At 42.0% G+C, this 17,478-nt stretch overlaps 1 protein-coding gene across 3 annotated transcripts in view; it reads left to right on the top strand.

The window, feature by feature from the left end:
- Positions 1 to 17,478, top strand: part of cad (carbamoyl-phosphate synthetase 2, aspartate transcarbamylase, and dihydroorotase) — a 112,927-nt gene that overhangs the window by 15,600 nt on the left and 79,849 nt on the right. For all 3 annotated transcript variants that reach the window (XR_015079524.1, XM_085996984.1, XM_085996983.1), the window contains exons 4-6: positions 2,419 to 2,561; positions 11,648 to 11,789; positions 12,718 to 12,889. Coding sequence is in view for 2 of the 3 variants with exons in the window: in XM_085996984.1 (XP_085853110.1) it covers positions 2,419 to 2,561; positions 11,648 to 11,789; positions 12,718 to 12,889 (457 nt within the window). In the remaining variant the exon portion in view is untranslated. The remainder of the gene's footprint in view (positions 1 to 2,418; positions 2,562 to 11,647; positions 11,790 to 12,717; positions 12,890 to 17,478) is intronic.

Below are 17,478 nucleotides of genomic sequence, written 5' to 3'. Positions count from 1 at the left end.
AAATTTCTATGATTCTATGAACAGTGATCCACGATGTGGGTCTGGTACCAACAGTTCATTAGAAAATTGAGTGAGAGGCGATGTTTGCTGTAATTTTTTTTCGCGCATGCGAGGTATTTCTATTGAAAAGCCAGCTCCACAGGACCCCTGGAGCTCCATGCAGCTTACAGGCAACATTGGTGAGAGGATGAACAAACTTGGCATCAGGGCCAGTCTGCTTAAGTAAGAAATAGCAAAATTTAAAAATATCCATGTTCTCAAAGGGTGGTGGGGAGGGATCAGTTCATGTCCTTTAAAATTATATAATTTCCTGTGAATGGAAATTTACCCCCCAGCTTGTAAACTTCTGCAACCCAATAGAAGCATTGCTGTGGAGCCACCTGGTGATTAGAGATAGAAACACAATGCTAGGGAAAGTTGACCACCATGTGTTTTTAAAACGTGCAATTTCACAGCCTACTTTAACCTTGAGATGCCCAATCACAGCTACATACCTGCAAAACGGGGATTACATGGAATGCATTTTTAACATATAATACATTCACACGAAATGCAAAGAAATGTTGGAACAATTGATTAACTCTTAATGTCCGTAGCAAATTATCAGTGAGGCAATTGCAGCCAAGTAGTTTGTTCTATGTTGACTCATTCACTTGGCTGTATGGCTGGATCCAATGAAGTGTTTGGTTTTAGGGACCAAACCAGAGATTGTTTTAGTTAGAGAGCCGTTGCTGACACGGCTTTGGTAGTTAAATTCCCTGCTTTACATAACCTGCTGTCCAATTCGCAATCTTTGTGCTTGAGTAGGTGTGTTACTGAAATCAACTGTAGTTGCAGCTCCGATGACCTACATAAACTAACTGGTTACTGTTTGGGAATCCAAACTATGCTGGACAACAGTTCTTGTTAACATTAGTTAAAACCTGATTGGATGGAGTGGACCTCAAATAGCTAGTTTTGCTTCTCGCACCATTTAGATTTGATTAAATTCATAATTATCACTTGAGGTGTTGAAGTTCAGCATGCACAGACTTCGAAATGAATACAGTACTGCTACTATGCATGTTGCCAGTATCCCAGAGGTATCCCAATTTCCGACCTGGTCATTAGTCAAATCAGCTGGAAATGATTTTCTAGTTTGGTTATGAGGGGTTAAGGCACACGAGCATTTATTTGTTTAATGCTATTGTGCACTCCCTATTACAGGAAACTTTGTGCTATCCGGCACCGACGGGACCGAGCTGTTGCCGTTCCCTCAAAACTGCCGGACACACCAGCGTTAATGTTGAAGCATACGGAGCTTTTCATCTCCGTATCTGACAACAAACACTGTTGCTTAGCAACAGCTTCTAAACAGTTGGCCCGTACCTTGGAAGCGTCTCTGTAGCTCAGCAACAGCTTCAGAGAGACTTTCCAGAGCCTGACTGTTGGGGAAAAAAAAACCTACGAGAAGAAAAAAAAAACCTACGAGAAGAAAAAAAACCTAACAAAACGGCTCCTGATTTTTGCTGGTGGCTCGAGCTTGCCTGTATCTAGTTAAATCTTTGACTTGCCTCATTTCTTTTCAACCTTGGTGATCCTGTGCACTCTTTATCTCATGGCCCTTCATATAGGTTGCTCAATTAAAAAAAAAAAAAAATCAATCCAGCTAAATTTTTTTTCTGCATAGTCTACTGCACACTTTCCAATGACATTGCAGCAAAAGCCAAGTTGACCTGTTCTCCATTGACTTGTATTAAGCAAAGAACAATGTTAAAACATTGTTGTTTTTGAGTAGTTGATCATGGACCTACAGTTGGAGAAGAATAATTGGAACCTGAACCTGCATTTTGTTACACTAACTAGCTTCCCATACTACATTTTTATATCTGTACATTTAAATCAGAAATAATTACTTTGACCAACTCATTGTTATTTTGAAGGGCCTTCATTAATTAATTTTTTGTAGAAAATGTTTCTATAAGATAAATTCAAGAGTGAAATAAGCATTTTCTCCACATTTAGAATATTAGCACTTGTAGGGTCTAACTAAAAATGTTGCCTTTGTGGCGACACGCCACCATTGGACATAATCCGCTCACGGCGGCATGGACAGTTTACGCAGGCACACTGCCGGCAGCAGCCGCCCCCAGCCGGGGGCCCTTTCTTTCGGCAACTTGTTTCCCACAGGGACAGGCTGCCGGGAGCACTTCCTGTCTGGGGAGTATTTAAGTGGTTGCGCGGGCTTTTCAAGCTCTCTCTTTGCCATGATGTAGATTAAAGCAGTTGTGTTTCACCAACTCTGGTCTCGACTCCCACGTTTGCCGCGGTATCTGTAATGCCCTGTGACAAATTACAGTAGTAGAGATGTAACCAATGCAAAGCCGCCTTATGATGGTATATGAAATAACAATAATATTACTTTCTTAAACTTAATAGGAATAGATACCAGAAGCCTAACAAAGAAGATTCGGGAGAAAGGCACACTTCTGGGAAAGCTTGTGATAGATGGGACAGACGAGAACAGTCTTCCTTATGATGATCCAAACAAAAGACATCTGGTGAAGGAGGTTTCCATTAAGGTAAAATTCAGGAGTGCAAAAAGACCATTCAAGACTTGTACTCGCTGTTATTCATTTCCTTGCCACTCAGGCCCGAGTCCTCCCCATTCCTGCTAAATCAGTAATTTATCCAATTTCATTTTGACTGCCTTAGCTGAGTAAGCATTTACAGCAGTAACAACTTGCATTTATATACCACCTTTTAACATGAAAAAAGTGCCAAGGCAGAGGTGTAATCAAATGAAGAAATTTCTCATTAAGTTACATTTTTAAGTTTATAATCATGTTCCCTTATTCTGAACATAATGGCCCAGAAATTCGGGTCGGGGGCTTCCCGCGGGTGCAAGCCCCCGACCTACACTTACATTTCGCGCTGAAATTTTATGACTGGGCCTGCTTGGGTCTGTGGCCCGGTTCAGCTCCCGGCGCGCTGTGCGTGCGTGATCCAGCGGCGTACTTAGTGCGATGAGCCGGCTGGGATCACGTGAGCACTGGGCAACCAATGGGAGTTTACAAAAGTCCATTCATGAGTTAGACATAAGACCTGTCAAACTCATGAAAAGTACGGGCGCCCAAAACACTACTTAAACTTTAAATAAAAGTTTAAAAACACATTCCAATAATTAAATTAACTCTGAATAACTTTAAAAAACTAATTTAAACAATTAATCAAATTTCTGCCAAAATTTTTTTTTCAAGAAATCGGGTCCAAGAATACTCTTACCTTACTGTAAATTCTTTTAAAATAATAAACCTGTGGAAAAAAAATTCTAACTTTAATTATTAGACCACTTACCTTATAAAACTAAGTCCTTACATCTGCTTTTTACATTCGTAAAAAGTGGAGGCCTTCACACACAGACAAACCTGTTCATAAAAAAAAAACGAAGTTCAACGCGTACGCGCTGCCTCAAACGTCGCTAGGGAACCGCCTCTTAACCCTTTGGTTCAGAGGAGAGGAAATGCCGGTTTTCCGCGCATGCGCTGTGCATGCTAAAATCCGGCACTTCCAACGGGCCCACGCATGAGTACCCCGTCCGTACTCACGCGTTGGGACCGGAATTACTGGGCCAATGCTTCTCAGCTTCCACCATATAAATTCCCTTTTCTGTTCTTGAAACGTTCAGTCTTCTCCTACTTATCTGAACGCAGCCAGTTCATTTCTAGCATTAGCTTCTCTTCCTGTCCCTGCACCATCACCACAGAAATCCCACAAGGATCGATCCTTGATAGCCTTCTCTTCAATTACAAGCTGCCTCTCGGTGATGTCATTCACAGGCACGGGGTCAGCTTTGATATGTGTGCTGGTGATGCCCAGATCTACCTCTTCCTCTACTCCTCAGCCCCATGACCACCTCCATACTGTCAGACTGCCTGGTCAAATTCAAGTCACGAATCTCCTATCCGACATCAGAAATACTAAAACCATAACCTTCATTTCTTTGCTACTGACTAGGGTTGCGAAGGGGTGGAAAGTTTCCGGAAATTTTCCACGGAAAGTTTAGCTTGGGAATTTTGCCCAAAAAAGCACATGCTAGCATAATATTATTTTTTTTTTGGTTTTCTTTCATTTTTTTCACAGGTCCTCTCTTTAAAATTACTAACAGAGATGGAATCTTAATTATTAAGGAATTTCTTAATCAATATATGTTTATCTTCTTACTTGGCTTGTTTTAATAATTACAAATTTTGTGTGTGACTGAACAAATGTGTCCTGATTGGTTGGATGAGCGATTAGCTCCCTCTATTGGTGATGTAGCGTCGTGCATGCACAGGTCATGCTTCCATCACATGGAGCATCAGGAAAAATTTACTCACCCTGTTGCAATCGTGCTGATCGACCACAGTTCGACACAGACGAATGCCCTTTATTTCTCTGCATAGAACAATGCCACGTTTACCGTCTGATGTGTGGAAGCATTTTACCCCAGGCATTAAAGATGGAAAGACTCTGTACATGTGCAAACACTGTACAAAGCCATATGTAAAGAATGCCACAAAGATGCAGCAGCATTTATCCAAATGCAACAACTTCACTCAAAGCTCACAGCAGTCAGCCCAGAGTTCCTCTGCTTCCATTCAAGAAGATGATGGTTCACATTCAGTATCAGGCTCCTTATCAGCAACTCCTGGCCCACTTGGAAGGTTCTCTGATACAATGGATAACCATAGCCAGAAGAATGCAGATGAGTGCCTTGCTTGAGCTGTATATGTGACAGGCTCACCCCTCATGCTCACAGCCAATGTGTACTGGAAGAGATTTTTCAATGTTATTCGCCCTGCATACTGTCCTCTCACCAGACATGCTTTGTCTACTTATTTGCTGGAGGCTGAGTATAACCGAGTCCAAGGAAAGCTCAAAGAAACAATAGAGATGGCAGGCTGTGTTGCAGTTATCTCAGATGGGTGGTCGAATGTACGAGGGAAGGGCATCATAAACTACATCGTCTCCGCTCCTCTCCCGGTGTTCTTCAAGAGCACAGACACGAAGGACAGCAGACACACAGGCACAGACATTGCTGATGAGCTGAAAGCGGTCATTAACGATCTTGGATCACAAAAGGTCTTTGCAGTAGTTACTGACAATGCTGTGAATATGAAGGCTGCTTGGGCTCAAGTGGAGGAGGCCTGCCCTCCTATTACGTCTATTGGGTGCGCAGCTCATGGACTCAACCTGCTTCTCAAGGACATCATGGGTTTGAGAACCGTGGAAACTGTACAAGAGAGCCAAGCAAGTTAAGTATGTCGGGAAAACAGGTAGTTGCAGCAACCTACAACTCCAAGCAAACGACCAAGAACACCACACTGAAGCTGCCCAGCAACACTAGATGGGGTGGGGTTGTCATAATGTACAACAGCCTTCTGGAGGGTAAGGAGTCGCTGCAAGAAATGGCAATATCCCAGTCTGGGGTTATGGAAACCACCATCAAGAAAATACTGCTGGATGATGTGTTTTGAGAGAGAGTGGTTAGCAGCCTTAAACTACTCTCACCAGTAGCATCTGCAATTGCTCAGATTGAAGGAGATGATGCTGTCTTGTCAGATGTTCTCAGGCTTTTTGCTGATTTTAAAAGAACAAATCAGCATTGCCCTACCCACATCCCTGCTGCTCAAAGCAGAGGAGAAGGTAATTGTTCAATTCATACAGACGCGTCAAGAATTTTGTGTCAAGCCGATTCATGCTGCAGCATACATGCTGGACCCAAAGCATGTTGGGAGACCAATACTTTCTGGAGAACAGATCAACAGCGCTTAGTGTGATTTCTACCCTCTCTCGCCACCTCAATCTGGATGTGGGCAAAGTTCTGGGAAGTCTGGCAAAGTTCTCTGCCAAGCAAGTTCTTTGGAATGGGGACGGGATATGGGAATCATGCAAGCATATCAGTGCACATACCTGGTGGAAGTGACTTCGTGCATCTGAGGCCGTCACTCATTGCATCGGTGATACTCCAAATCCCACCTTCATCAGCGACCTCTGAACGAAACTGGTCACTTTTTAGGAATACGCATACAAAGGTGCGCAACAGGCTGACTAGAGAGTGGAGAAACTGGTGGCTATCCGGGCGAACCTACAACTTATTGAGCCAGATACAGAAGTGTCCACCACACAGCTAGACAGTGACACAGAGGAGGAAATGGACACGTCAGAGTCAGAGAATCAGGAGGAGCAATCATGAGTAGAAGACTCAAAGGGACAAAATAAGGACAAATTACAGGCTAAATAAGCTGATGCTCTTTTTATTTTAGATGGGTCTTTTTTGTGGAGGGTTCAATAAAGTTCAAAATTGTAACCTAAATAAAGTTTTGAAAGCCTGTTTTTATTTGTATGGAAGAGTGTCTATTTTGATGACAAAGATAATATAAGGGTCAGAGACAAGAACCATCAGTGTGCAAAAAAACGAAATTCCCAAAAATTCCCATGGAAAGTTTCCTCTCTTAAAAATTCCCGGAATCTTGCAACCCTACTACTGACCCTTAAAATGAAGCCTCCCCACCTGGCTATACCTTCCACCACTTGCCCCGCTTGGACCGCCGTGGTGGCGGTGTGGCTCTCATCACCAAATCACAGCTTGGTCTGTCCCCCTATTCCTCCGGCAGTTTCTCCTCCTTTTGAGCATCTCGCCTTATTCCACCCCTCTCACCTCTCATTTAAAATTCTTCTTCTACCGCCCACCCAAGTACCATAAATTTTTTTATTACCGAGATATCTTCACTGTTCCCCTCTCTCAGCCTCGGCACCGAACGACTTCTCATCCTCAGTGATTTCAACCTCCATCTCAATTCATCATGCTCTCTCTCCTCTGAGTTCCTATCCTCCCTTAATCTCTCCCTCCATGTAAACTCCCCAACCCATATTCACGGCCACCCCCCTGACCTTGCCATCTCACGTGGCCATGCTGCTCCCATCGTGTCAATCATAGATAAGGCCATCTCTGATCACTTTCTTGTATCGCTCTCCACCCACATCTCCCCCCACCTCCCTCCAACCCGACTTCCTTCTGTGTCCGCCCCTGGGGAAAAAAACTCTCTTACAACTGCACTTATGAAATATAAACCTTGCCTCCTATTCGCTACTGCTACCTGTCTTCTTAAACCCCTCTCCCCTGTCTCCTCCACCCTCACCTCCAATAATAATTGTGAGGAACTCATGGACTTCTTTGTCTCTAAGATTGAGACCATCCGTTCAGCTGCCTCTGCCACTTCCCTTCCTTCCCCTAGCCCACTGGGCCAAACTTACTCTAAGGTTCCCCCCTGTCCTAGCCCTGACCTTGCATCTTTCTCCAGTTTCTCTCCGATCTCCCCTCATGACCTATCTGCGCTCATCTTGTCCACGAGACCCACCTCTTGCTCCCTTGATCCTATTCCCACCAAACTGCTGACCACCCAGCTTCCTTTTCTGGCTCCCATATTTGCTGATATTGTTAATGGTTCTCTCTCCTCAGGTACTGTCCCCCTCTCCCTCAAATCTGCCGTCATCACTCCCTCCTCAAAAAAACAAAAAACAAACCTTGATCCTGCCGTCCTTGCAAACTACCACCCCATCTCCAACCTCCCTTTCCTCTTCAAAGTCCTTGAACTTGTTGCCTCCCAAATCCATGCCCATCTTTCCCACAATTCCATGTTTGAATCCCTCCAATCAGGTTTCCACCCTTGCCACAGTACCGAACTGGCTCTCGTCAAAGTCACAAATGACATCCTTGGTGACTGTGACAAAGGTAAACTATCACTCCTTGTCCTCCTTGACTTGTCTGCAGCCTTTGACATGGTTGACCACTCCATCCTTCTCCAACACCTCTCCACCATCGTCCAGCTGGCTGGGACTGCTCTCGCCTGGTTCCATTCTTATCTGTCTAATCGTACCCAGGGAATCACCTGCAACGGCTTCTCTTCCCGCTCCCGCATCGTTACCTCTGGTGTCTCCCAAGGATCTTTCCTTGGCCCCCTCCTATTTCTCATCTACATGTTGCCCCTTGGCGACATTCGAAAACACAGCGTCAGTTTCCACACGTATGCTGACGACACCCAGTTCTACCTCACTACTTCTTCTCTCGACCCCTCCACAATGTCTAAATTGTCAGACTGCTTGTCCGACATACAGTTCTGGATGAGCAAAAATTTTCTCCAGTTAAATATTGGGAAAACCAAAGCCATTGTTTTCAGTCCCCGCCACCAACTCCGTTCCCTAACATCTGTCTGAGGCTGAACCACACTGTTCGCAACCTTGGTGTCAGATTTGATGCCGAAATGAGCTTCCGACCACATATTCACAGCAATACAAAGACCGCCTACTTCCAACTCCGTAACATCGCCTGTCTCCACCCTTTCCTCAGCAGCTGAAACCCTCATCCATGCCTTTGTTATCTCTAGACTTGACTATTCCAACGCACTTCTGGCTAGCCTCCCACATTCCACCCTACGTAAACTTGAGGTCATCCAAAACTTGGCTGCCCGTGTTCTTACTCGCACCAAGTCCTGTTCGCCCATCACCCCTGTGCTCGCTGACCTACATTGGCTCCCGGTTAAGCAGCGCCTCGATTTCAAAATTCTCATCCTTGTTTCCAAATCCCTCCATGGCTTAAACTTGTAAATGGTTGTACTTGAAGCTACAGTGTCCCATAGAGAATACCTTAAGCATATTTTATTTAACTTATTGAATATTTTCACATTTTAATAAGTGTATATATTATGATGAACAGCAAGAGTGGGAAAGAAAAAGCATGAATGGGAAAACTATGATCTGTAACCGAAGGGGATGGCAGCTAACTCTCCAATATCAGTGGGTTTCAGGCAAGGTGGTGTGCTGCAGTGCCATACAGACTAGGGAGGCCCAAGGTTAGCTGATCTGTCAGAGCAGTGGGGTGTTACAATTAGCTTTTGTGTTCTAGGATTCCTGCTATCATCAGTATTCCTATCCTATAGCTGGCTGCTGAAGATAGACTGTATCAGAGGGCTGCTGATGTTGCAGTAGTTATACAAACACAAGTCGCCTTCAGCAGATGAGAAAAAAATTGGGCATGGGGAGGGAATGGAATAGAATAGCCGACATTGAGGATACAGAGTGTTCGGAATGTGTTTACTCTTTCGAAGTGCTGCTGCTGTATTTTGATCAGATACGGGTGCTTCATTAACAAGACAAATACTTTGGTTCTGTCTTCACAGAAGCGAACACCAATAACTTCCCAGAAATGCTAGGGAACCAAGGGTCTAGTGAGAAGGAGGAATTAAAGGAGATTAGTATTGGTAAAAAAAATAGTGCTGGAGAAATTAATGGGACTGCAAGCCGATAAATCCCCAGGGCCTGATAATCTGCATCCCAGAGTACTAAAAGAGGTAGTCATGGAAATCTTCCAAAATTCTATAGATTATGGAACAGTTCCTGCAGATTGGAGGGTGGCAAATGTAACCCCACTATTTAAAAAAGGAGGGAGAGAGAAAACAGAACTACAGACCGGTTAGCCTAACATCAGTAGTAGGAGAAATGCGAGAGTCTATTATAAAGGATGTGATAACAGGACACTTAGAAAATATCAACGGGATTAGCCAAAGTCAACATGGATTTATGAAAGGGAAATCGTGTTTGACAAACCTACTGGAGTTTTTTGAGGATGTAACTGGTAGCATAGACAAGGGAGAACCAGTGGATGTGGTGTATTTGGATTTTCAGAAGGCCTTTGATAAAGTCCCACTTAAGAGGTTACAAACAGCTACAGGCGGCTGTACGAGCGCTGCCCAGTAACTACAACTTTGAGATATACAAGACTGTCTGGAGAATAAAACAAGCAGAAGCTAAGAGAGTTGCCCTGCAAATGCCTGAAGGACTCCAGATGTTTGCCTGCGCGATTGCTGATATCATAGAAAGTATTACATACGAGGGCGGGAAAAGCAGGCCCTGGAAGGTCGGACAGCACGGGAGGCTCGGAGGTCAGACGAGGTGGAAGGAGAGCCAGGGAGAAGCAGGCCCCGGGACGTTGGTACCACGGCAGCTGAAGATTGTCGGGCAGGAGTGCGGGAAAGGCGGAGCGAGGCGCGAGCGGACTCTATTGTGATGGCGCCGATGAAGATGGCTGCCGTCTTTGCGGGCTCCGTGCGTACCAGGCAGTTAAGTGTCCTTTGCTGCTTGGTGCGCTCGGCTTGTTAAGAAAAAAGCATTTCACTGCCTGGATTTCACTTGTTGTATTTGGTTATGTGACAAATAAAATTGAAAAAAAAAAGTGTGCAAAATTAAAGCAAATGGGATTGGGGGTAAATATACTGACATGGATTGAAAATTGACTAACAGACAGGAAACAGAGAGTAGGAATAAATGGGTCTTTTTCGGGGTGGCAGGCGGTGACTAGTGGGGTAGCGCAGGGATCAGTGCTTGGGCCCCAGCTATTCCCAATATATATCAATGATTTGGATTTCCAAGTTTGCTGACGACATGAAACTAGGTGGGATTGTAAGTTGTGAGGAGGATGCAAAGAGGTTTCAAGGCGATTTATACAAGTTGAGTGAGTGGGCAAATACATGACATGCAGTATAACGTGGATAAATGTGAAGTTATCCACTTCGGCAGAAAGGCAGAGTATTATTTAAATGGTGATAGATTGGGAAATGTTGATGTACAAAGGGACCTGGGTGTCCTGGTACACCAGTCATTGAAAGCAAACATGCAGGTGCAGCAAGCAGTTAGGAAGGCAAATGGTATGTTGGCCTTCATTGCAAGAGGATTTGAGTACAGGAGCAATGATGTCTTACTACAGTTATACATGGCCTTAGTGAGACCACACCTGGAGTACTGTGTGCAGTTTTGGTCTCCTTACCTAAGAAAGGATATACTTGCCATAGAGGGAGTGCAGCAAAGGTTCACCAGACTGATTCCTGGGATGACAGGGCTGTCGTATGAGGAGAGATTGGGTCGACTAGGCCTGTAGAGTTTAGAAGAATGAGAGGGGATCTCATTAAAACGTATAAAATTCTGACACGGCTAGACTGGATGCAGGGAGGATGTTTCCCCTGATTTGGGGGGTCTAGAACAAGGGGTCACAGTATCAGGATACGGGGTAGGACATTTAGGACTGAGATGAGGAGAAATTTCTTCACTCAGAGGGTGGTGAACCTGTGGAATTCTCTACCACAGAAGGCTGTGGAGGCCAAGTCACTGAATATATTTAAGAAGGAGATATAGATTTCTAGACACAAAAGGCATCAAGGTAGGGGGAGAGAGCGGGAATATGGTATTGAGATAGAGGATCAGCCATGATCATATCTGCTGAAAGGGCTGAATGGCCTATTCTGTTCCTATTTTTCTATCTTTCTATTTGATGTAAACTTAGCAAAACATCAGTAGAAATGTGCCCAAAATAGAAGTTTTGTCTTTACCTAACTGTCCCAAATGTCCCACTCACCCCCTAATGGTCACAACTTTTTTCTGCTATGCAGTGGTTTTATTTACATGCATCTATGAAACTAAATTTCACCCACATACTTCATCTAAAGGCTGAATATTTTCAAGAGATTTTTTTCAGTAAACATTCCTTTGAGCTGCTGATCTTTGTTGGTCAGTTAACTTTTTGCGTCTTAAGTTACAAAGGTGATCTGCAAAGGCTATTTTCTTTGTTTCTTAGGAGCCCAAAGTATACAATCCCTCTGGAAATGTGAAAATTATGGCAGTGGACTGTGGGATGAAGTACAACCAGATCAGATCCCTGTGTACGAGAGGAGCCTCTGTGACTGTGGTACCATGGGATTATCCTTTTGATAGTAACGGTGAGCAGAAATATTCTTTATGCCATTGCATTATTGGAAATATTAACATTGTGAGGAACTATATTAAAGAATACATCATGAGACAGTGATATAATCCTTATTAGCCCTTTTAAAATGTTTATACAGAAGAGAATATTAAGTTGCTTACCTCTCTGCACACCCCCGCCCCCCCGCCATGGGCAGTGTGACACAACACTGAACTGTACTGTGTTTTACCTGGCGTAAAAGGTTAAGCAACTCAGATGCAAGTGTGTTACGCACATAATTACAGTACGCCTGAATTTCCTTGAGCTTTTATGCTCATCTATTGATCCCTGTACCTGAACACATCGTAGTTCATCGTTATGGCTCTGACCCCAGGCTAAACATGCGAATTTCCTGCAATTATGCTGATTCAAAACGGGTGTAAAATTACGTCCAGAATTTAGGTGCAGCAGGAATCCATTATTTTTCTAGTGCTTTATTGTGATTTTCTAAAGCGCTTAAAAATAAATAAATAATCTTCAGTTATTACCAATCTGAAATACTATTTTTTTAGGGCAATTGGGTATTTCTAGTATTGTAGACATATTTGGAATAAATGTTGGGATTTGATTGATTTCAAATGCTATTTTTGCAGATTTCTAAGTTGAATACTGGAAACTTTGCAAAGGTTACTGAAGCTGAATTTAAATGTTCATTGTATGTGAATTTCTTCTGTTTACCATTTTGAGAGTTCTAAACCATCAAAGCAAAGATAAGCACACTAAGATGATAATTGCAAAATGTGGAAGAGCGAATTGTGACGTCCTCCATTCAATAAATAATATCTTGAGTTTTAAAATTAAGGCCATGAATGCCTATGACTACTCTGATTTTTGGAAAAGTTCTGGGAAAGGATTGATAATTATTTGAAATTCCCACTAATATTTGTTTTTCTGTTTTACAGAGTTTGACGGGCTATTTATTAGTAATGGGCCAGGAGATCCTGAGTATTGTCAACAAACAATTAACAATGTCAAAAAGGCTATTTCTGAAGAAAAGCCAAAGCCATTATTTGGAATTTGTTTGGGTCACCAGATCCTTTCATTAGCAATTGGAGCCAAGACGTATAAAATGAAGTAAGTGAACTACTTATTAGACGTGCACAGGAATTCTGATTTTTTTCTTCTTGTGGCAGTGTTCTATTGTGAGGATTGAAGACTCATAAGTATCTCCTTCAATGACCTAGTTGGTAAAGACACTGCTTGCTGCAGCACTCTGATCAGAAGGTCCCAGGTTTGATTCCTAGTCTGAGTTGAGTTAGCTGATCTCAGTTAAGTCTAAAGTTAGCCTCAGCACTGCTGGGCTAGGAAGAGATGGTGACAATGTTCCCTCTAATTTTTTTTCCCCCCTGCGCGAGCCCTCTAAATTTGCTGTGCGGCCGCACATGTGCCATTTCTCTTCCAGCAGAACAGCTGGTGAGCAGCCTGCGCGGGACCTCGCGATCGGTGCGCGACTGTACACCTTAGGGGGAACATTGGATGGGGTGGGGGGGTAGGGCTGGAGACATTAGGCAGGGTTCTCATTCTTAACCAGTGAGTTGCACAGTGTGTAGATACTGAGTGAGGACAGGATTGGTCTTGGCTGTGGACATTCCACAGTTGGAGAGAATGCTGACCCAAGTTGTCCAGGCTAATAGTGAAGAACTGGGCAAAGTACTTGAGGGCTACCAGTGCTGGTGGAACTGTACCCCAGTAAGAGTTGGTACCTAAAGGGAGAAAGGAGGTAATGAAAGTATCAAAAAAGCTGTTTTGAGTGATGTTTCATTAGACTGAACCTTCAGGGTCTACAATATCATGCTATTACCTATGTTTGTAGACCTTTAAGTGAGCATTACTTCATTCAGTATGAACAAAAAGCAAAATACTGCAGATGCTGGAAATTGAAACAAAAACACTCAGCAGGCGGGACAGCAAATTAATGTTTCAAGTATGGAGCTTTCGTCAGAACTCCAGTTTTACCTAAAACGTTAACATGTCTTGTTATCTACACAGATGCTGCCTGACCTACTGAGTGTTTCCAGCAGTTTTTAAAAAATTAATTACTTTATTGGTAATCCATGTTTTGAACCATAGACTAAAGTTACTTAGTTGCATATATAAACTATTGAATTTGAAACTGGAGGAGGATTAATGAAAAAGGATATGCTGGTTTTGTGCTATGTATAATGTGAAATGTTTTTTTCTTTCCCTTTGAGATAAGACAGTCTTCATCTATTAACTCGAGGAACAGCACTTCATATTTTGATTAGGCACTTACAGCCTTCTGGACTCGACATCGAGTTCAACAATTTCAGATTATAACCTCTGCCCCTATTTTTTCAGATGGCAGCTGTTGATTCTGCTATTCCCATTTACACCTCCTCTGGACCCATCTTTTGTTTCTTTACTTGTCCCATTACCATCTCCTTTTACCTTGTACCATCATACCTTCTGCCATTTAATCTCCTGCCTTCTACCCTATCACAGACCTTCCCTTTTGTTCTTTCCTCCCATCCCCCCTTTCCCTGCCCCATGCACTTGCTTAAAACCTGTTACATCTCTAACTTTTTCCAGTTCTGATGCAAGGTCATCGGCCCGAAACATTAATTCTATTTCTCTTTCCACAGATGCTGCCTGACCTGCTGAGTATTTCCAGCATTTTCTGCTTTTATTTCAGATTTCCAGCATTCGCTGTATTTTGCTTTTGCTTCATCTATTAGTCTTAAACCACAAAAATGTTGAAGGGTCAATTGATTTTTTTGTTAATTCAATCGATATGCAATGCCTTTTAATGCAATGCCTTTTATAGGATTGATTCTATTGTCTCGAAGACTTGTAGTGATAAGAAACAGACTTTTCTGTTGGATCATGGAGCAGATTTTGGTGTTGCTACTCATTGCTTATACAGTCCCCACTGCTTATAGCGGGCACATTTGTACGAATGTGATTTGTCCGCTATATGAGATAGCTGGTATATCGTAGTAGTAGTGTTCATTTCTAGTACTGTAATCTTATTGAGTGCACAGCACCTTGACTTTTTGACCTGATGGGCTGCTGTGTCAATGCAGTTCTTTTAAGCCATTAACTAAATGGATTTTCAATCTGCCTTACTCTTCATCCAGTTTTAAGGCTTTGTAGATGTTGCTATCCTAACAAAGCTTCTGTTTAGATGGTTGCTGGAAAAGAAAAGGCTTGAAGTGTCTCTGGTGTAAATAAAATTATAACTGCTGGGTGACTGTTCTGATATCCCCACAATATGCTGTTTTATAGTTTCAATGTAAAGTAAATGAAATGCATTGAACGTTGTTTAAGTACAACTGGCTGCAAACTGTACAATGTTTCTCATTCATTAAAGCTGTCATTGTCTAAGGGAAGTGAAGTTTGCCTCAGTGAGGCTCTTTTATTACATTCAGTGCACCTTAACATGGTACTATTTATTTATGTATGTTCTTGCATTCAGTGCAACAAGGTGCTAGTGAGTAATAAATGGAACACTATCTTTGAAATTGACGTTAATGCCCAGAGTTAATAGCTATCGATTTTTGGCCGATAGAAGCGACTGCCTGCATTAAAAGTGGGAATTTTAAGTGGTGGGGACAGTATACTTGAATCGATGTTTTTGATTTACTTTAATGTTAATCACCCTCCTAATATGTTCAACTATTTTGTTAGTATCAGTATCTTCATTAGCTTCTGCTATTTACTTAATTAAGACTCTTAACAAAGATATAGGAGAGTAAGTTAATAGGTTTTTAAAGGTAGACGTGTAAGTGGAAAAGACTATAAAAAGGCAAAAGTGAATTTTGCGGTTTGTACATAAATTGTTGAATATAAAAGCAACAGTGATACTGACTTTGTCCAAGCCATGAATTGGGCCACAGTTGGAGCATTGCTTGCAGTTCTGGGCCCCAATTATAGGAATAATAATAATAGAGCCATAGGAAAGATACAGTAACATTCACCAGAATAGTCTCTGGAATCAAAGGTTATCGTTACGAGGTTTGAAAAATTTTGGACATTTTTCACTGGAATTGGGAAAGTTAAGAGGTGTTGAATGGAGGTTTTCCAAATTATGAAAGGATTTCAGAAGGTAAGTCGTAAAAGGTTGTTCCACTGGTTGCTGAATTGCTAACAAGGAAGCACAGATTTAGGATTATCACTAGAAGAACAAAGGAGAAGTTAGAAAATATTTTTCACACCGGGTTATTAGAACACTGAAATAAAAACAGAAAATGTTAGAAATACTCAGCAGGTCGGGCAGTATCTGTGCTGAAAGAAATAAATCGATGACCTTTCGGCAGAACTGACCAAGGGTCATCGAGCTGAAACGTTAACTCTGTTTCTCTCTCCACAGATACTGCCTGACCTGCTGAGTATTTCCAACATTTTCTGTTTTTATTTCAGATTTCCAGCACCTGCAGTATTTTGCTTTTTTATTAGAACACTGATTGCTTCAGCACAAGTAGCTCTTAAGGCAGAGGCTCCAAGATTACTGTACTTAAAAGAAAATAGGATAAATATTTGAAAAAGAAGATGATATATTATAATAAAGATATATAGAAAGGGCAGGGGAATGGATTCAGATAGCTGCAGTGAAGTGCTAGCACTGGGACATCCTTGGCCCATATGGCCTCCTGTGTTGTAATACTGTGATTCTGGCTAATAGTGACTTTCAGCTGGCCAATCCTGGTGTTTGTTTGGAATTTCAAAGAATTTTGTTTTTAACCTTGAAGTCAGGTTTTAATTGCAATTTATTGTTCTGATAGATGTTCTCCACAAGCATTTATTTGGATTTTAGTGTAAAATTGTATTGACTAGTCTCATGCAAAACAGTGAAAAGGAGACTTGGCTCACAAAGATGATTGCTATATATAAAAATGGACGTTAATTTATAAGGTATTTAACAATATCATTATTTAATCTGCAAAAATAGTTTAACTTCATTGTAGCAGCTTTCCCACAGTATTAGTGTTTTGGGAACGTGATGTTTGTGAGAAAGGAGGTTGTTTTTAGCTCTCAGGATTTGATTGCAATGCCAGGTTTACATTGGCAAATAGATACTGAAACTTTCTCACAAAAGGTATGTAATTAAATGTAATTTTGTGAAGTGAAACCATTTCACTTTCCTCCTCAGTTTCTAGTACAGTTCTAAATAAACCATTTTCAGTTGCCTTTTTATTCTAGGTTAAACCAGAGATAATACATATTTGGGGATTGTGGGTGTGACATCACTTCCTAGCACTTTGAGGACTGAATACCAACTTTTTCACTTGAAGCAATCCAGCGCAGTCCTCAAAGGGATAATGTCTGCTTAAAAATTGGTATTTTGAAATCCGGTGCTTAAAATTTTTGATATCTTTTAAATTGCTGGGAATCTCAATAGGGATTGTGTGTCACTCTTGTCCAATTAACAATCTTCAGACCAGGAGCTTTTTCCTCCATTCAAGACCAAAAATATTACTATTCAACCAGCTACTTTTGATGCTTGTTTAAAAATGTTGGTTTGTAACACATGCTGAAACTTGAAGAATGGCCGGGCAGAAACATGTACCTACCATGTAATGTTTTAATGAAGCTGATCGTTTGGTAATTCGTGATTATGCTCAGCCATTGAGCAGCAGGACTTTTATTTTCCTTTGCATGCTGAACTTTTTCTGCAAGGAATAAATTTGTTTTTTTAAATATAT

The sequence above is a fragment of the Somniosus microcephalus genome, chromosome 9, assembly GCF_052327205.1.
Source record: "Somniosus microcephalus isolate GS21.2 chromosome 9, FLI_Smic_1.0, whole genome shotgun sequence".
Lineage (NCBI taxonomy): Eukaryota > Metazoa > Chordata > Chondrichthyes > Squaliformes > Somniosidae > Somniosus > Somniosus microcephalus.
This window is presented reverse-complemented; position numbering and strand designations above follow the sequence as displayed.